This window comes from Diceros bicornis, chromosome 7 (assembly GCF_020826845.1).
Source record: "Diceros bicornis minor isolate mBicDic1 chromosome 7, mDicBic1.mat.cur, whole genome shotgun sequence".
NCBI classification, from domain to species: Eukaryota; Metazoa; Chordata; class Mammalia; order Perissodactyla; family Rhinocerotidae; genus Diceros; species Diceros bicornis.
The window spans coordinates 18,274,964-18,295,148 of NC_080746.1; the positions used below are offsets into that span (position 1 = coordinate 18,274,964).

At 54.9% G+C, this 20,185-nt stretch overlaps 1 protein-coding gene across 9 annotated transcripts in view; it reads right to left on the reverse strand.

Moving 5' to 3' along the window:
• PHLDB1 (pleckstrin homology like domain family B member 1) overlaps positions 1-16,318 on the reverse strand; it is a 47,766-nt gene extending 31,448 nt beyond the window's left edge. For 2 of the 9 annotated variants that reach the window (XM_058545067.1, XM_058545066.1), the window contains exons 1-5: positions 13,487-13,604; positions 10,480-10,560; positions 9,689-9,812; positions 8,365-8,535; positions 438-563 (exon numbers count right to left, since the gene is read on the reverse strand). In XM_058545067.1, coding sequence (XP_058401050.1) covers positions 438-563; positions 8,365-8,535; positions 9,689-9,812; positions 10,480-10,560; positions 13,487-13,531 — 547 coding nt within the window. In that variant the 5' untranslated portion in view covers positions 13,532-13,604. Of the gene's footprint in view, positions 1-437; positions 564-895; positions 3,161-3,343; positions 3,848-8,364; positions 8,536-9,688; positions 9,813-10,479; positions 10,561-13,486; positions 13,605-16,272 lie in introns of those variants that run through there. The other 7 variants (XM_058545068.1, XM_058545071.1, XM_058545069.1 and 4 more) reach the window with 7 other exon arrangements.
• Between the last annotated feature and the right edge of the window lie 3,867 nt (positions 16,319-20,185).

Sequence of the window (20,185 nt, forward strand, 5' to 3'; positions counted from 1 at the left end):
GGCCTGGGGGCAGGGCAAGGCCCAAGGACACGATCACCAGCAGGTGGGACACACCAGAGCTTACAGGAGTTCAACCTAATGCTTCCTTCTGCCCCCTCAGGTCACTCTCAAGGGTAAGGTTCCCTCGTGGTGACACAAGAGAGTCAGGGTTACAGACACTGAGGTGGCATCTTCCAGGGCAGTGGGACACAGGCTGGCAGAGCCCTCCAGCCCTCAAGCACATGATTCCCCAATTCCAGCCAGGCAGCACTTCTTGGATCTCTCCCAGTGGCCAGACTGCCTGGCACTCTCCATCAGCAGCCCATGGCAGGTGGCAGCAAGCCCACATCACGGGTATTATCCTGCCCTGACACCACAAGCATGACTGGAGTGGGCAAGGAGGAGGACTGTCCAGGAGGTACCATCAACCCAATCCCCTGCCCCAACTGGGTACCTACCTGGGCCAGGACTGTAGGGCGGCCCAGGAGCCCGGCCCCCTGCTGGAATCATGCTCTTCATCCACTTGGCTTCAGCCGGGTGGTTAAAGCGGAGGAAGGTGGACTGACCCAGGCACAACATGCAGCCTGTGGAGAAAGCAAACACTTGGAAGGGCAGGCAGGGCTGAAGCAACCCTGACCTTGCAGCAATAGCAGACTCACCCCAGGTTCCAAAGAGCCATCCCCCCTGCACTCACAGTGGTCACACAGTCCACACCTGACCGTACTTGTGCTTGAGATGGGAACCAGCAGAGCTCCACAGCACAGGGCAGAGTGCAAAGCACACTGGTTTGTGAGTCCCAAGATGCGAGTCCTAATCCTAACTTTTCTTCTTACTAGCTGTGAGATCTTTGGGTGAAGTCACTTCACCTCCCTGAGTCTAGTTCTCTCATTAGAAAAATGAAGACAATACCACTGACCTTGCAGAGTTAATGCAACAGTGTATGTGCAAGTGCTCTGAAAACGGAGAAGATTCTTCAGAGAACATGGATACCCATGTCCCCCCAACTCAACCTGGACCCATGATGCACCTATCTGCCCCGTGAGTGGAAGGGTCAGCACCCTTTGAGAGGCAGCAACTTCCAGGATCACAAAAAAGCTCTGAGATGGGGGACAGGGAAAAACCATGGATCAGTCAGATGCCCCCGCGGGCACCAAAATTTGCTTCCTGGCTCCAACTCCTTTTGTCGTCGTGCGGTCTTAGGAGAATTGCCACCCTCTCTGACAGTAGGGAGTGGCGACCACCCTCTTTCTCTCTGATAAAGCACCCTCTGGCCTGACATCTTCCTGCTCCTTGGTCTCCCCTGGAATGTAGCCAAGCCTAGGCCAAAAGGCCCAGCCTCAGCCAAGCACATTTCCAGGCAGTAGACACAAGCCCAGTCCTGCCCAGGAAGTGTGAGTGCATGGAGGGGGGAGGGTATGTGGGAGCCAGAAAATGTAGCCAGTGGCACTAGGAGTGTGCACAGCAGCAGGTGTGCCTACAGGCACTTAAGCCTGGTTGGCAGAACTCCTCCTCCTGGCCACACAAGGTGCTCAAGGGCTCCTGCAAAAGATGCTATGTTGGGAGAAGCCAGAGCCGTGGTGCTCTCTACCACCCACCCTTCCAATTTGTCCATACCCCGGCCCCTGGCCCCAGGCTCCTGTCTACCCAATCTGGTGCCACTTGGTGCCCCAAGCTTCATGCCAGTCTCAGCTAAGACTGGCAAAGAAGCCCACATTCCTGGACGCTGAGACAGTTCAGTTCAGGCAGGCCATGAAGGCATGGGGCATCCCAGGCCACGTAGGTACCTTGGCAGGCCCCCCACTGAGCTCAGGAGCCTGTTGCTGGAACCCAGGGCATTGCCGTGGGGGGCGGGGCTAGCAGGCTGAGAAGCCTTTGGCAGATAACCGTAGTGGACAAAGCTACCCACTTCTTTGGCACATCCACAGGCCCTCCCCGGCAGGCGGGCACCAACAATTCTAGAGGTTGATGGGTGGTTAGGAGAAGGGGGAGCCTTCCCTGCCAAGCCACCAATCAGAGGAGCTGATCCCAGAGTAATCATAACCAGAATAAATAATAGCCAACCACACTGTCCACCTAATTACAACCACAGCTGTTTCAGAAAGAGCCCTGCCAGGCCCCTCCCTCTCCTTTCAGCCATTTAACAAGCTAATTAATGATGAGTTCACAGGGTCTAGACAGACCTACTCAACCCTAGATTGATTGGGGGTGGTTGCTGAGGGGGAATCAGGAGCCTGATCACACAGTCCAGGCTGGGAAGGAGGTGGGGAGTCTGGGTGGATTCCAGCCCATCAATGCCAGGCCCACCCAAGGAGGCTGTGGACACGTAGGGACCCTCAGCCTTGGCTTCTACAGCTGTGAGTTCCCCACCCCCTCCTCTGCCCCTCACCCTCCTCCACACAGGGGGTGTGGCTATGCTGCCTCTGGGCTATAAATAGGTGATGCCAGGCAGCAGAACTGGATCTGTATTAATAGAGCAGGCAGGAGGGCAGCAGGACTGAAAGCAGCCCAGCTCCTGCCCAAATTAACTTTCTATTTGCACTCAGGGGCCCCAGGCATTGCCCCAACTCTGGTCCCATGCCCCCAGGGGCCTGACCAGCCTATTTCTGGGAAGAAACCTCCTCTCTGACCACTCCTGCCCCACACCTCCAAAGGTTAGCCCACTCAGGAAAGCCAAGAACCCCTTCTCACCCAGGCAAAGTTGTGGTCCATGCCCTCCAACCCCAAAGGGGCTCAGGGCCCCGATGTGTGCAGGTGGGTGGAAGAGCTGCACAACTGGAGGGAAAAAACAGGGCAAAGGAGAGGGTGGATCCCTTCTCTGAGAGATGCAGAGGGGAAACACCACACAGAAACACATTTTCATACAGGCTCATACACATACACACTCCTAGAAACACACAGACTCACACAGACATGGGCATACATGCTCACACACTCACAGAGCAACAGTCACTGCCCTGCTGGCCACACAAATAGAATGGACTGGCCAAAGGGAAGCTGGGGGGACGGGAAGATGGGAGGAAGGGCCTTGGCCTTTTCCACCAGAGACCCCTCTCAGCCATAACACAGGCTCCCCTTATTGTAACCAAGACCCCTCAACGCCATCCGGAGGCAGGTCCCACGGAGCGGACTGCCTAGCGCTGGGGAAGATGAAGTCTGCCTCGCGAGCAGCGGCTCCAAGCCCAAACCTCTCCCCCAGAAATGTTCAGGGCTCACACACAATAGAGTCTCACTGCCTCAAGCTCCCAAAAAGGGGCCCAAGACCCCATCCCCCTCCTCTCACCCCACCCCCAGACGCCCCTCCCAACCCGGGCTTCTCCACGCCCCTCTGCCTGGGGGCTGCGGCCGGCCGGCGCTGAGGACTCACCGCCAAACCCGGACCTCCGGAGCGCTCGCCCCCGCTAGCTCGGGCCTTCCAGGTCGCCGGCCCGCCCCGGGCCTTTGAGGGGGCGGGCCGACCTCCCGCGCCGCCGGCTCCAGGCTCTGAGCAGTTAGCAGCGAGGCTGCGAGCAGCCACCAATGCCCGGGGAGGGGCGGGCCGGCCACCAGCAGCGGGGGAAGGGAGCCAGGGAGGGAGGGACAAAGGAGAGGAGGAGGGGAAGAGGAAGTGATGGAGAAGAGAGGGGAGCTGGACGGAGAGGGCGGGGCGGGAGGATGTAGAGAGGGAGACGACTCGGCTCGGGATTCCAGCGCCTAGGGCAGGAGTAGAAGTGGGGCAGGGAGGAAAGGTTCAAGGGAGGTGACAGAAGGAAAGGTGAAAGGTAAATACCGAGGCCAGAGGGTGAAGAGCCAGGAGGCAGGAGTGAGGAGAAATAGGGTCTTACTGGGAGCCCTCTGTGGTAGGAAGTCACCAGAGACCGGGATGGGGCCAGCCTAGTCCCTGACTGGCTGGTCACCTTGAACCAGTCCCATCCTCTGGCCTTGGAGTCCTTATCTACAGAATGAGGAGGTTGGCTTCAACGACAACAGAGGTTAAGCTCTGACATTCCATGGCTCCATATACTAGAATGAAGAGTGGAACTCCCAGGGATCCAGCTAAGTAACTAGGTCCCGCTCTGACCCTCAGTCTGCCACTGTGACAAGGTCACTCTCGGACTGGGAGTTCAAGCCAAGGCAGTGCTCTGTGCAACTGAGCCCAGCTCCTGTCTCCATCCTAAACACCTCCTCTTCTGCTCCCCGCCCCAGCCCCCCCTCCAGTCCCCCCACCCACCCACACACACACACTCCCATCAGCTCACCTCACCCCATGACCCAGGCTGGACCAAGGCACTGCCCTTCCGAGCCATCCCACTTCCCTGGGATCTCCGGAAATCAACCCTACTTCCTCCCAACCACAACCACCAGTTGTGCTAGCCCCAGCAAAGAGCTCTCCCACCCCAGTGAGGTACGCTTTCCATCGGGGAAACACAATGCCACCTGCCTCTGGGGCCTCCAGGGTCATGCTGAGGCTCTGGGCCAGATAAATACCTACTACCCAGCCTAGGCCCCAGAGAATTCCTCTAATTCCAGGGACTTGGCCTCTGGACACCAGAACCTTAAGGGACACCCTGTGTTCTCACAGACACATTCAGTATTCTCAGAGCTCACACAACCCCACAGACTTTCTCTCAGATACACACCAACATTTGCTCAGTCACACAGACACCGCTTCAGCTGTGAACACTCTGAGTCACACCAACCCCCCAGTTAAACACGCCCTGTCTCTCACACACATTTATTCTCACACCATCTCACAGGCAACAACCCCCCTCTTAGTTACACACTCACTCAGACACAGATATCCTTTCACTCAGTCCCTGGAGAGACTCTGAAATTAAAAGTCAACCTCCTTAGAGAAATAATCAAACAATATTTGCATCCTTGCTGAACACCTACCCACACTGCGATACTACTCACACATGATCACACACTCACACGTGCACATGCATCTTACTCCCCTTCTGAAGGAAAAAGGAAGAACCATATAGGGTCAAATGCAAAATAGCAAGAGTCTTTAAAAAAAAATATTTCCTCAGGAAGAGTGATTCATCGGTCTGGAAACTGTGACATCCAGCTGGACAAACCCAGACAGACACAGAAGATGCCCACCAGTGAGAAATAGGGCAGGAGGCAGGCACAAGAAGTGAGGAGCTAGGAGCCTTTGCCTTTTCTCTCCGTTCTTTGAGCTTTATTAGTCAAGCTCTTTATCAGTCTTATAACGGAGGACAGTTGGAGGCTTCACTCCCATTTTACAGAAGGAATAACTGATAATTGGGTGGGGCAGGAAGAGGCTCAGTGTCCTGGATCCCAGAGAGAGGCACTTGAATAACCCAGGAATCCTGGCTCCCCATCCACATTCCAGGGAGCCTTCCCTGCTGGCCCTCTCACAAGCCTCTACCCACCAATGAGGGTCCTAGGGAGTGAAAGCAAGGTGGAGACGAGGGCTGGCAGCAAATGCTGGGAGTGGATGGGGACCTACTGTCTAGACAGCCTGGGCCCTGAGCTGTGTGGCATTCTGGGTCCTCCCCTACTGAGACCCCTCCCAGATCTTTCATGTGGTCTGGCACTGTGGTCCCAGGGTGGGGCAGCCTAGACCCAGATTGAGATTCCTCCTCCTTTCCTTGGTCCTATTCCCAGCTCCACTTCTTGCTCTGTAGAGAAGAAGGCAGCATGGGATGTGCTTAGATACCCGGGTATGGGAGTGGAATCAGGCTCTTCCTGGCTCTATCACTTCAGGCTTCCATGTCCATAGCTCTAGCTAAAGGTTAGCATCTGCTTTCTGCCTGCCTCCCCCCATGCCTGGCCCAGGCATATTCCTGCTGGAAGAGCCTGTCACTGACATCTCTGCTCCTCATGACGCATGCCTCTCCAAGTTGCCTATGGCTGGGCACAGTGCCCAGAATGATGCATCTAAGGCCTGGCCCAGCCAGAGCGGGCTCCTTGTTATTTCTAGAGTAGCCCTCTGTTTTTCAAAGAGGAGTCCCCTCTACAGGCTGGATCAGGGGAACAAGAGAGGGAAAATGATCCTCTTGCACATATGGCCACAGATAGGCACATGGCCAATGAGTTCTCCTATATACATAGGAGTACACACACGGACACTTTGGTACCAGCAGTCCTGAGTTCACCCCTGCCCCTCACTTGAACATTCTGATCCATAAACACAAGGAAAGACACAAACACAGAGATACACAAGCCCAGAGTCACAAACACATCCGGAGATACATAAACACACTTCAGTTACACAGACACAGAGAGATAGCACATGCATCCCCCGGGCCACCCAGTTTCCAGGGAAACGCACTCCCAAGAATGTCCGGAGTGGGGCCAGGCAGGGCTGGGCTTGGTGCCTTGCTCCAAAGATGAGACAAGAAAACCCTCAGCTCCTGGAGCCCAGGGGAGGGGGAGTGCTGGGGAGAAGAACACCCGTTCCTTTGTGCCTCTGCCTACCCCTCCCCAGGCTGCCAAGCTTCTGAGACAGGCGAGCCTAGACAAGAAGGCTATGGGGTTGAAAGGGATAAAAAAGGAAGGGGTTTAGGGTCAGAAGAGAGTGGGAGGGTACATACTTGGCAGGGTGGGCTTTTGGCTAGGGAAGAGTTGGGTCACTGGGGCTACAGGAAATGCCTAAGAATTCCAGCTTGGCCCAGGCTCTCCCTCTTCTCAGGGAACTAAATGATGCACTGGGAAGACTGGGCATGAGAGGCCTACAGAACATCAGTTCTTAGTCCCTGCTCAAAACACACAGGGAAAAAATTTTTTTAGGTGTGACTTCACCTGTATCAACAAAAGGCTGGTGGTTGGGGCATGAGCTCACAGGATATAAACTTGCCTTGTTCCTTTCCCACTCCTATGTCCCTTAGTCTGCATGTTGCCCATGAATGTGAGGGAATTGGGGCCAGAGGAGTAAAGACTGAGATCTTTCTCCAGCCCTCTTTGAACTCTGCCCCTACCCCTGCTTGATGCTCTATTGTCTCACTTCCAGGCACCCAAATCTTGGGGAAGATGCTCTCTTTGAGATTGAAGAGGACTGTCAGGAACCAGATGGCATCACAGCCAAAGCCCCAATTTATGGAGGTTCCTTCTCTCATCAGGAGTCAGAGACCTTAAACCCCTAGAGGAGGCCAGGGCCCGCCTGCTGCTGCTGGCAGACCTGCCTCCCTAAAGTCAGTTGTCCCTCCCACACTCCCAAGGGTGGGAAGAAAGGAGTAAGGCAAGGTTGGGTCTCCTGGGTCAGCTGTGAAGGGAGCAGCATTTAAAGAGACTCCAAGGGAAGAGAAGGAGAGAGAGAAACAGTTGTGTGAGTGGGATTTCCACAGCAAAGGAGCTTTCACGGGGCCAGCCCCATGGCGTAGCAGTTAAGTGCGCGCGCCCCACTGCTGGCAGCCCAGGTTCAGATCCTGGGCACGCACCGATGCACTGCTTGTCAGTCCATGCTGTGGCGGTGTCCCATATGAAGTTGGAAGATAGGCAGAGATGTTAGCCCAGGGCCAGTCTTCCTCAGCAAAAAGAGGAGGTTTGGCATGGATGTTAGCTCAGGGCTGATCTTCTTCACCAAAAAAAAAAAAAAAAAAGGAGCTTCCAGCCAGTAAGAGGTAAGAGTTCCCAGAAAACAATACCAGGACATCAATCCTCCTACTCAGAGCCAGGCTTAGCCCAAAGCTCCCATCCTCATGTTAACTCCACCTCTACCCCCCACCCAATTGTGCTTTTCTCATTCCCCTAATATGACAATTCACTGTATAAATTGATACCCAGGGCAAACACACCTAATCTGTCAAAGTGCCACCTAGGCCAACCCTTTACCTGCCTGGTCACCATAGTAACCAGGGGCCTACTTTTTAGAGCTACCTTACACAACAGAACCACCTGTTGCTTTGGCAAACAGGGTGGAACCCTATTCATGACCCAAAAGCTACTGTCAACAATCAATAGGAGTGGGCATGTCCTCAGATTTTGCCATCAGATTTTGCCCTTGCCTCATCCCCATCAGGAGATACTGTCCCCCTCTCCCCGACCTCTACAGCTTTCAGAACAATTCCCTCTGGGCATCATGGAACAATGCATTGTTCCCCTCACTGCTGCTCCAACTGCTCTCCCCTAACAACCACAAACGACCACTACACCACTCCCCATGCCCTTTGATAGCAGGAATCAAAACCTCTTCTCTCTCCATGGTGTGGGGAGGCAGAGCGGGGGTGACCAGAGAAGAAAAGCAGATTGAAGATAAGACTGGATGCTAGAGGGGTTTGGGATGTTGTTTAGGCTCATTCAGATGCACCTGAGTACCCTACCCTCAATATGGCCACTCAGGCAGTTACCACGCCAACCACCACAGCAGGCTTCCCCTGTACGTATCATGCACAAGTTTTTAAACAGAGGCCCCCTCTGTTTGGGGGTATCAAATCTTACCCTGAGTGAGCCGGGTGGGCTGCTGGACAGGGAGCCCATCAATAGTGCAGGCATTGCCACAAGGGTAGAGCGTGAGGGTGCCCCGCAGGTTCTCAATGTAGCAGTGCTCTGGAGCCAGGCCTGGACCCTGCAGTGAGATGTCCCTGGCCGCAGAGCCAATCACTGTCCTCCCTGAAGACAGAGGCAAACTGAGTCAAAGGGGTTGTCCAAGCTAAGGAGGCAGGGACAGAGCAAGGAGGGCCACAATGGAAATATAGTTCCACCTCCTACTCCAGGGAGAATCACTGCCCACCAGTGGCTACCCCTTTTGGTCCCCTGAGCGTGGTGGAGACATTAAGTGATAAAAGCTCTTCTCAGGCAGAGAAAACTCTGGCCCAGAGATGGGAAGGCCCAGAAGGCACAGTAGGATCCAAACTCCACAGACAGAGTAGAGAAGGGGGATTCTCTTCTGCAGATCTTCCCTTAGTTCCCCCAACTCCCCCTCCCTAAGTTCTTTTTCTCCATCATACTCCCCCTTCTTTTCTTCTCTCCCTCCCCTGCCACCTGCAGCCCTTGCCCTCCCTCACTCCCTCTCTCTTCAGTGCAGCGCTTCTGCATGAACAGCCCCTCCCCCTGGCAGAACCCCTAGGCCTGGTATTTGGGGAATGTAGGGAATGTAGTATCACCCAGGCAACAAGGGCAGCCATGAGAAGAGAGGAAGGGCAGACGCCGAAAGGTGAAGAGCACTGTACCAGGGCCTTATCTTGGGAGGACTGCCCTACTCTCATCTCTCCATTCTCCACCGGTACCTTCTCCCACACCAGGCATCACCCTGGAGTGGGACCCCCTTTCTTCTTGGCCACACTAATTGCTAAGAGCTATGTGCTCTCCTGTTTCAGTGCTCTCCTCCTTGTTTCTTAAAGGTTTTCTTTGTTTTATAATTTTATTTATTTTTTCCCCCAAAGCCCCAGTAGATAGTTGTATGTCATAGCTGCACATCCTTCTAGTTGCTGTATGTGGGACGCGGCCTCAGCACGGCCGGAGAAGCAGTGCGTCGGTGCGCGCCCGGGATCCGGGCCCGGGCCGCCAGCAGCGGAGCGCGTGCACTTAACCGCTAAGCCACGGGGCCGGCCGGCTCTCCTCCTTGTTTCTAAACAGCCAGAACAGTCTGGGGAGGCAGAGACAAGGGAAACAAGCTGGTGGGGTGGGATTGCATGGCCTCCCATTTGGGGGAGGTGAAACTTGCCAGCAGATAGCAGAAGGGCCCCAACACACGCCTGGACTCCAGGGCAGGAATATCTATAGGGACAGAGAAGTGGCAGGTGGGACACCCCTCCAGACTTACCTTCCTCCAGCGGCAGAAGGGTGATAGCCGTGCTGAGTCGCCCACTGCCCAGGCTCACCAGATGGGGTTTGTCGGTTTGCACTTTCAACCCTTTGCCTGTCTCGATCAGGTCCAAGGGTCCTTTCTGCAGGTAGTGGGGGTAGGGGATGAGCATCATTAGGGACTCCAGGCCAGCACCTTTCCACCCTAGTCCCAGTCACACCAGCACTTTCTCCAGCACTTGCCGTCTCCAAAGGCTCTGAGGGTGTCGAAAGGCTTAGCACAAAATCTTGCACAGAGCATTATTCCACTAAATTGTAATTAGATCTGAATCTAGGCCACTAACTCGTCCCACCGGATTTATCTCAAGTCTTGGCTTAACTGTCCCTTTTGTCTATTAAGATAGAAACAAGGAGAAAGTAAGGGGAGCAGGGAGGCGCTGGGTAAGAGGAGGGGGTACTGTAGATGAGGGCCAATCAAGACTTGTCCCTGTAGACTTGTCCACAGCAATCCACTTGGCCATTGCTTGCCCCTGTTAAACTAAATTACAAGAAAGGGCAGGGGCATGGATCCAGGAGAGGGATACAGCCCAGGGTCAATCTGTAAACTGCTTCCTGACTTTCAAAGGGTATTTTCTGGGTGAACCAATTAACCTGATTCAAATAAAGACTTAGCTGTTAATAGGCTTGGGACCTGGGGAGGGGCAGAGAGGAACTGCTGCTCTCAACCTTGAGCTGGGACCACAGGTGGGTAGAGGAGCCAAACCCATCCTTACCAACAGCCCTCTTGCCCCATGCCCCAACCCCACTCACCTGCACCATTGCTTGGGTCTTGAATCCAGGGCCTACCTGGTTCCTATTGAGAATGTCCATGGTCCTGGGGCTCCAGAACTCCTGGGGACACAGCAGAAAACAGGTGAGGTAAGGAGGCCAGGGCAGAAAAGATTGGATGGATATCCACGCATGGATACCACATCACACCAGTCCTGACCCTTGCCACTATAAGCACAAAAAGCCCTAGAGGGTCCAACCTGTATTTCTGTACTGTCTTGCCTCTGACACCAAGGACCTATGTCTTGGCAGCTGAGGACGCTCAGATATCCGGAACCTTAAGCAAGGTGGGCAAAAGCTACCTTAGTGGGAGAAGCCAAATCCAAGGAACCCCCTCCAGGGACACTAATAGCCAGAGGCTCCCCAGGTGGGTGGCAGGGCTGAGCAGAAGCTCCCTCCCCCAACATTTCCTTCTGCTCTTCTCCCTTTGTCTCTTTTCCCAAGGGTCTCAGTAGGATGTTTTCTTAAAGGAGACACACCAGGAACAACTCAACCATTCCTGTCATCTCTATATGTCTCAAATTCTGCATCCTCTCTTCCCCAGAAAGCAATCTCACCCCCACACAATCAGCAAAAAAAAAAACTCAGTGGTGACTAGTACTGGGAATACAGGACTCTTGAGTTCTTAACCTGATTTGGTACTATAGGAAGCTTAGGTCTTTAGAATCAAAGGTAAAACAGATTTCAAAGCCAGAACTTGAACTCTTCCCCACCCATTCCTTTCTCCTTGGCTCACATTTTTTGGTACCTGAGAAATCTGAAGAAGGATCTTTATCTACTAATGTGTGCCCACCTGCCCGTCCCTTGATCATCTCGCTAAGGAGAGAAACTTCTCGTTTGCTACTGAAATGTTACTGGAGAAAGCTGAAAGAGTGTGGCTGACGGTAGGGAGGGGACCCAGGAAGGCAGAGTTTTCCTCCACTTTCTCTTCCAGCCATCTACCAGGTGCCTGGAGAGGAAGTCGGGGCAGGAGCCAGCATTCCAAGGAGTGCCTGACCCTGGCAGTGGGGCCAAGGGCCTCAGCCATAGAGTTACTAATTTTACCCTCCTAGCTTCCACCCTTCCGGACCTGGACTGCATCATCTCTGTCACCATTTCCACCCAAGCTGATGGAAGAGAGGCCGGAACAGGGCCTAGGGCCCACCCCAAGTCTGCCTGGGAAGAGGGAAGGCAAAGGCCATTAAACTACACCAAGCCCCAAGCTGGCCCAGCACCTTCCCAGGAGATCTGATCATGAGGAAGAATTTCCAGGGATAGAGACTGCTGTACTGCTTTCTTCAACTCAGGGAAATCCCTTAGCATTCTCTGAGAAAGGAGAGGCAAGAGAGAGTGGGTTGGGAATGGGGAGTTTATATAAAAGAGGGAGTAAGAAAAACAAAACAAATAACGGTGAAGGAAAGTCATCATCGTTTAGTGGAAAGAGCTTTAGATTGCGATGCAAGAGCCTTAAATTCTAATCTCGACTTTATTAATTAGCTGTGAGATCTTGGACAAGTTATGTAACTTCTCTGAGTGTCAGGTCATTCTCTATAAAACTAGACTAGTGATAAAAAAAAAAAAGGATTGTCTGGATTAGAGCTTACCTGGGGCTAGGGGTAAAATGGGGAGTGACTATAAATGGGCACAAGATTTCTTTTTGGGTGACAGAAATGTTCTAAAACTAAATTGTGGTGATGGTTGCACAGCTCTGTGAATATACTAAAAATCATGGAATGTACACTTAAGTGAATGTCATGGTATATACATTATACCTCAATAAAACTGTTAGGTTTTTTTAGGGAAAAAAACTGATTATCTGGAGATTCAGGTATTTTATATATATATACACACACACACACACTATATATACACTTCACTCTGTGAAGTGCAAAGCATTATAAACATGCCAGTTATTATTATGAGCCTTGTGACCTTTAACAAGCCACTTCACCTTTCTGGGCCTCAGTTTCTTCATCTGTCAAATTTTCACTATCACCCTGTGAGTCAGCTATGGGTGTGCTCCTTTATTTATACCAAAGAATTTCAAGTGTACATAAAGACTGTAAAGGAATAAGGTTGATGGGGAACAAGAGTGGTGAGAGGAGAGGAGAGAAGGGAATAAGGAGGTGAAAGGAGAGGGAGAGATGGAGAAGATAAGAAAAGATGTAGAGATTAGGAGGTGCGAGGCTGTGGCCTCAGCTCAGAAACCTAACCCAGGTGAAGTGGAAAGATACACCAGACCAACGCGTCCCAGCGCTCAGGCGGGGCTTTGACGAAGGGGCTGCGCCGCGGCCCGGAGAGCCGCCACCCGGGGGCGCCCTGTCATCGGACCCCACCCCCAGCCTAGATCGCCCCCCACAGGCCGACCCGCTTCCGTCCGACAGGGCTACCCACCACCCCGGGCTGTAATTACCCACCCAGCTCGCCCCGCCCGGCCTCCGAGGCCTTTCTGGGAAACCCCGCCCCGGCCCGCTGCCAAAAAAAGGCCCCTGCGGTGCGAGTCGGGCTCTGGAGGAGGAACGGGAGGGAAGCGCCGCGGTCAGCCTCGGCTCTGGGCGGCCCTCCCGCACCGCGGGCGCAGATGCCCAAGCGCCTCCCCGGGTGCAGGGAGGCAGAGGCCTGGGTGTCTGGAGTTGATGTGCAGGGAGGGCCCGGTGTGGGGCGAGGCCGGGGCTCTGGCAGGTGCCCCGCTCTGGCCCGGCCCCTCCGACCTCCTCGCCCAGCGGGAACGCTCGGGCACCTAGCGCACACGGGATCAGCAGTCCCACCCCGTCCGCAGCCCTCTCTGCCGAGTGGGACGCTCACAGTCGCCGATCGGGGGTCTCGGCACCCGAACGAGGGTGGAGGGAGGCCCGGGGAAGGATCGAAGAGGTCTGGAACCATCAGGCGTTGGAGGAAGTCCAGGCCCCAGACGAAAGGTCCAAGGCCAGGCCCAGAGCGAAAGCCCGGCCGTCCGCGGCGCCCCCGCGCGGGTGCTCCCCGTACCCCGACCGGCCGCTCGGACCCTCACCTGTGGCCCAGGGCGCCAGCCGAGGCCTCGCCCCGGGCGTCGCATGGCTGTGGCCACAGGCCTGCGGGGCCGAGCTGGGATCCTCTCCGCCCGCCGCCGCCTTCGCCTTCCCGGCGCACATCCGCCCTCGAGGAAGGGCGGGCGGCAGAGGAAGGCGTCGGGAAGGGAAGGAAACTGAGGCCGGGAGCCCGGTGGGCGGGTCGCCAGCGCAGGGTGGGGGCCGGGAGGGGGTGTGGAAAGGCCCGGGGCCGAGAGAACTGAGGATGAGGGAAATGAGGGGTCTGCGGAGGGACAGGGCGGGGAAGGAGAGACGAAGGGATGTGGAGGGAAAAATCAAGGAGGGAGACTGAGGGATGAGGAAAAACGAGAGCTGGAGAGAAGACTAGGGCAGAGAGCTGGGCAGGTGGGGAGGAAGGGAAGACGGTGTGGAAACAGTATCGAGAGTCCGGGGACGCAGAATTGGGGGGAGACAGAGGGACAGAGAAATAGAGGGATTGGGGGACAAAGAAGGAGATGGGGAGACTGAGGACAGAGGGGTCCTCGAGTAAAGGGGTGACAGACAAGGGGAGCCGGAGAAGGCACCGAGGGCAGTGGAGGGGGAAACCGAGGGGCGGGGAGGAGTGAGGGGAAACGAGGGAGTTGAAGGAAAAGTAGGCGAGTAAGGGCAGGCCAGGAGACCAGAAGTAGGGGAGAGACCGCAGGCGGTCAGAGAAGAGAGGCGGGCAGCCGGGGGACAGAGGAGACAGCCGAGGAGAGGCGCGAGTGTCGTTTGGGGTTGGGATTTTTATTTGTGTGGGGGGTGGAGGGAGGGTGCTGGAAAGCGCACCCCTCCGAAGTCGCGGGCCGGAGTGGGGTTTCCGCTGGGAGGCTCCTGCCTGCCCCCCGGCCCGCCCCTCCGCACGGCCGCCAGGTGGGACAAGGCCGCAGTGTTGGGCCGCCCGCCGGGGCCGCCCCGCCCGCCGCCGAGCCGGACAAGCGGCCTTTCTTCGGCGGGGCAGGGAGAAGGAGCCGCTTGTTTGCGCGGCCGGGGAAGGGGCGGCCCCACACACACCGCCCGCTCCCAGCGCGGCAGCTGCGGGAAGGGGGGCTGTGTGTAAGGAAGGTGCGTGTGGATGCGTGTGTGAGGGGGCTGAATGTGTTTGGGGGTGCGTGTGAGTGGAGAGCTGAGTGTGTAGCGTTGCTGTGTGTGTGAGTAGGGGGCTGCGTGTGTGAGGGAGATGTGCGTATGAAGGGGGCTGGGTGTGTGAGGGTGAGTGGAGGAACGCGTGTATGGGGGGAGCCGCGTGTGGGGAGTGCGTGTGTGAATGGAAGGCTACGTGTGTAGCGGCGGTGTGTGTGTGAATAGGGGCATTGCGTGTGTGAGGGAGATGCGTGTATGAAGGGGCTGCGTGTGTAAAAGGGCTTCGTGTGTGAGGGCTGCGTATGTGAGGGTTGTGAGTGGGAGGACTGGGTGTGAGTGGAAGGCTGCGTGTGAGGGGGTGCGAGACGTGAGGGGTGAGTGGGTGTGAGTGTGAGCGGCGAGGTGTGTGTGTGTGCATGGGGGGGCTGCGTGTGTGAGGCAGTACGTGTGAGCGGGGACTGCGTGAGCGCGGAGGGGCTGCGTGTGTGAACGGCGGGTTCATGTGAGTGCTGCGTGTGGTGTGAGGTGTGTGTCGAGGTCTAGGTGTGTGTAAGGGTTCCACACGTGTGACGGCGGCGAGAACCCCAGGATGTCTGTGGGGGGTGTGGGTTGGGCAGCGTGCGTGGGTGACGAGGGGTGGGGCGCTGTGCGTGTCTGCCGCGTGGGATGCCTGACGTGGTGGGGAGGTCGTGTTTGTGTGCTACCGGTCCGATGAGTCAGCCTCTGGGACGGCTGAGCTAACGGGCCCAGAATGCAGCCCCGCCCCGGCGCCCTGGGTCTCCCGCCGGGCCGCTCGGTCTCCGGGCCAAGGCCCCGCTCGCGCCCGCCTCGACGGAAGCGTCCGCCGGCGCCTCGGCAACCCCGCGCCCCGCGGCCCCGCCCAGCCCCCCGCCGCCCCCGCCCGCCCTCCCGCACTTCCCCATCCCGGAGGAGCCCGGATGACTTGGCTCAGCCGCCTCTCTGGGGAACTCCGCAAGAGATTCGAATCCCGACCGCGCGGGCGTGGCAAGAACTTGGGACTCACTCCCCCAGGGTGCCCCATCCGGCCTCCTGGACCCCAAAGACGTGAGGCCTCGCAGGAGAGCCCGGGAGGCCCCATATGTGCCACCTATTTCCTGAACGCACCCAAGAGCCCCTCCCAGACACCAATGCCTCTGAGCCCGATTCCGCATCCCTTCCCTGTCCATCAAGGCGGCCCGGCCCGGGAGAGAAGCCGGGATGCCCCAGGGCACCTCCTCCCCTCCTGGTGCAGGGCTCTCAGTCCTGCCGTCGCCAGGAGAGGGGGAAGTGCGGGCCGCAGGCGGACGAGACCCGGCGAGTGTCTGCCCAACTGGCCATCTGGGTGCCGGCTGAAGAGTCTTGATGGGGCAAGGATCAGCGTCCCTCCCGGGGGGAGAGCACGAGGGCCCCCTCTGGCGGTGGCGCGGGTAGCGGCTTGGGAGGGCAAAAGCAAGCAGCTCGCGGGAAAGCAGCGGAGCCGACTGCCTACAAAGACTCTTTAGCCCCCACGCACTCACCTGGAGCACCCCCATCTCCCCCATGGGTTGCTTCCAGGTTCCCTAGACCAGAACTGATCTGAGAGCTCTCGCCAGGCCCCTGGGACTTTCCCGTACCCAGTCCCGTACCCGCAGCGAACGGGCCCTGTAAGTGTAGTGGGAGTTCTTACCTCGGGGGATGGGAGAGGGGGACACCGGTCCCTTCGCCTGGCTCGGCCGCAGCGGCCTCAGGCTCAGGAGGACACTGTGGCTTGTCCCTGGGAGCCCGCTGAGTAGGAGGAGAGCGTGCGGGTCCCGCCCCCCTCCCCGCCAGTCCCCGCCCCCGTCCCCGGTCCCGTCCGCCTGGCCAGCCAGAGAAGACGCCCTTGTGGGGCTGGAGCCCAAGGTCCCCCCATCCACCCTTTCCCATAGCAGCACCTCCCCCCCGCCTGCACAGCACCCGCTTTGTTCCTCTCTGCAGCTGGGCTCTCCACTACCACCACCGCCGCACACACGCCCCTTCTCCTCCCTCCCCCTCCCCTTCGGACTCTTCTAGACCACCTTCCACCCTTAGGCTTTAAGGCTCTTCTGAGAGGGTGTTTTGACAGTTTCTCTCTCTCTCTTTTTAATTTTAGATGCTTGAATTCTCCATAGGCTCCCAGTGAACCTCATAGTCGCAGCCCTACAACATACTCTCAACATCTCCTCCAGAACATCTGCTGAGGGTTACCCAGGTCTGCCCCCTGACATCCCTTCTCTTCACCCTATTCCAAGCCCCATCATGAAGAGCTGTAAATGGGTTGATAACTCTGCACATTAGGCTTCACAGATTTTCCTAAGAAGAGGTATAAGAAGACATGTTAAAGCGCCATGCAAACTGTAAAGAGCAGGGAAGCTGAATGGAATTATCATCTTGCCCCCATGTAACTTCACCCCCACCACAGCCTGGTGGATTACAATTGGGAGGCAAGCTATAGATATACAGTTGAACCCACCATCCTATAGTAGTTTGGGTCTCTGTAGGAGTAGGGTGTTAATAAGGAAGAAAAGAGGGGACTAAAAATCTAAGAGGAGCCTAGAAACTGAGCCTGGTTGAAGTCATTCTTCATCTCAACCCCCACTGGAAAATCCAATGCTGACAGTGGATCCTTACCTTGCAAAGCCAGCTCTTGCCCCAGGAGACTGCCTGGGGAGGCCCTAGGGAGCTGAACTCACCTAGACTGGACCTCTTTAACTTTCACTAGAAAGACCCCTGGGACTCTTCCTCACTGAAAGAAGGAACAGAAAGCCCCCAAGGCTGGCGTAAATTCCAGCTGGAGAGGATAGCAGAAAATAATTTGTCCTCTTTGGGATGGAGAAATCCTGTTCTGATTCAGTGGCTTTCGTTTGTGCCCTCACTCCATAACCCAGGAACAGCAGGAGGCTAAACTGCAGGAATCTTTGGTCACTCATTGACAGGCCAGCATTAGCAGGGGGCCCCCCACGGCTGGAGGCTAGAGCTGACCAGAGCCAGGCAATGGACAAGAAGGGGGAGGGATAGGACGCTCTTTGCAGCTACCTACTGCAGCTAACAGAGGTCAAACAGTCAGGCTCCAGCATGTGCTGTGGGTACAAGGAAGCCCCAGGATTTAGGGGGAAAGTCTCTTATTTTTCCTCTCTTCATTCGGTTTGAGGCTCACAAAAGTATTTTGACTCTGGCCACCTTTCATGAGGCAGATCACAACAGTAATTTTCAAGCTAGTCTGGTAAAAGAAAAAGAAACAAAACCAAAACTGTTGTATTCTATGTGCCAAGATCCAGCATTTGAGGGAAGGGGCTCAGATGGGGGTACCTCAGAGACTTTTCACATAACTCTGTTTCACAACTTTCAGCTCTGCTTTACCGTCTTGGTCAGGAGGAATTTCAGGGCATAATCAAGCCCGGCACGGAGGCAGCTGATGCTGAGGCAAGGGGTCAAAACAGCACCCAACTTCTGTCTTCCCAGCCCAGGGACCGCCTGACCCCATGATAAAGGCTCTGTGCAATGTGTCCTCGCCCCTGCTGTGTCGAGGCCCTATGTTCCCACACTTAGCGCACTCAGGGGATTACAGACCTACCACCCCCACCCTCCACCCCCACCCTGCTCCACATCTGGAGCCCATCAAAAAACTCAGTGCTCTCTCAGAGTTACGCAAGAGGTCGAGCAGCTGGGAGCTCCAAAAAGGGGGAGGAAGAGAGGAGAAGAAAGCAGAAAACAGCTTTCCAAGCATGGTTCAGACTTTCCGAAGTGGAAGCAGGGGGAGAGGGCAAAGGCTGGGTGTGGAAGGAAGAGTCGATTTTTTAAGGCCCTCTGCACTTGGCTATGAATGTCAGGAGTAGATTTCCACATCCCTCCTGCCTTTGCTTAGGCACAGTTACCACCTCTGTCCCTCCTCTCAAACTGTACTCCCTCTAGCTCCAGAAAGAGGTGATTATCGCTCATTACAGCAAGCAATCCCTGTAGATACACACCCTATCCCAGAAAACTATCCTTTCTGGCCTCTGGATCCTAGACTCAGGCATCATTAGTGTAGGTGGGGTGGCAGCAATGACGCCAAGTAATTCCTCACTGCATCCAACTTGGGAAAAAGTTCAAACCTTGTTTCAGCAGCTGCAAAGGAGCAGAAGCTCTCCTCTCTAAGTATGCTTTAGAAATTACACAATCCACACTGCCACCCGAAGCTAAGATACATCCAAGCTGAGTGGGAAGTTTGGGAAGGACAGAAGACTGGTCTTGCTACCTCCATGGCCCCTGACCTTCCTATGAGCTGGGAAGAACAAGCATTCATTTAGGCGAGAGTATGAGAAACAAGACCTATTTACATTTCTCATTGCCTTGAATTTGGAATGCTTCTTGTTCAAATAGCCTGTTCGGTAATCACACAGAGTACACCTATAGAAGCTTTCCAGAATTGAACTAAGCCCTAAATAACCACTTAGCCCCTGCCCTATGAACAGCAAGGCAAAAAACTTCCTTTTTGGTGAGGGGTGCAGGGTGGGGGGAGTGGGAAATGATCCAAGCTTCTAAAAACTCCCTGGTTGCTTGATCTCTTGTGTTTGAGGGGCAACAGCTTGGTTTGGAAAGGTAGTCTAATTTTCCTAAAGCCTTCTCTCCACATCAGTCACTAACTTCCCAGGGTAAGATATGAGACTGACACTTGTAGAGATGCTGTCTGCCCTTGGGTAAGAGCAAGGCACAGCAACCAATCTACTTGAGGATCTTCTAGGAGTTTCACAGCAGCTCTACAGCTACAAATATATTTACCAAGAGGGGTAAGAGGGAACAGAAGGAGAGAATGGTTGCAATAAGAGATGTGTTACAGGGGAGTTAATTCTGAGTTTTTGCTTTCTTTTGAGAGATTCCTCTAAAGCATATACAACAGAAGCCCTATTCCTCACCCTCACTGAGACCCATGTTGAGTATCACTAGTTGCAGTTAGCACTTGTTTACCTTAGAAGAAAAGGCTTTGTAAGTAGGTAGAGCCATTGCTTCTAGTTAGACTTTAATCTTCTTGAGGATGGGGCCTTTTCCTATTTTTCTCCTATCTTCCTCCAATGAGCTCTGCCAGATGTAAATTTTTAAGAAAGGCTATTCTATATCAACCCTGGAAATCTCTCAGATCCTACCCAGTGTGAACAACTTTAAATTAATTGGAGGGCAAAGTTTCCCATCAGAGATGCATGGGTTGATAGATTTGGGGTTTGAAACTACTGTGAGTAAATGAATGACAGACTTTTAAAAGGAACTCCTGACCACAAAGGAGGTGTGTTCCCTACCCCCTATGTGGAATTAATTAATCCAGAGCAGGAATCACAGCCTCCTACATTAAACCGAATGCTCAGTCAGATCTAATTATTTTGTTAGTCTCTCTCACAAGAGGCCAACAAAAAGTCCACTTGATGCCATGGAGGGATTAGCTGCTAGTCAGGGGGTGTGGCATGGTTTTGGTGTGCTTCATTTCATTGGGTTAAGGTTACAGTTTCAGAGAGCCAAGTCACACTTCAGCAACATTAGACCAAATACTCTCTATTTCTCTTAAGGAAAAAAATATCAAAATCTTGGGTTTCACCATTAAAATAAAAACT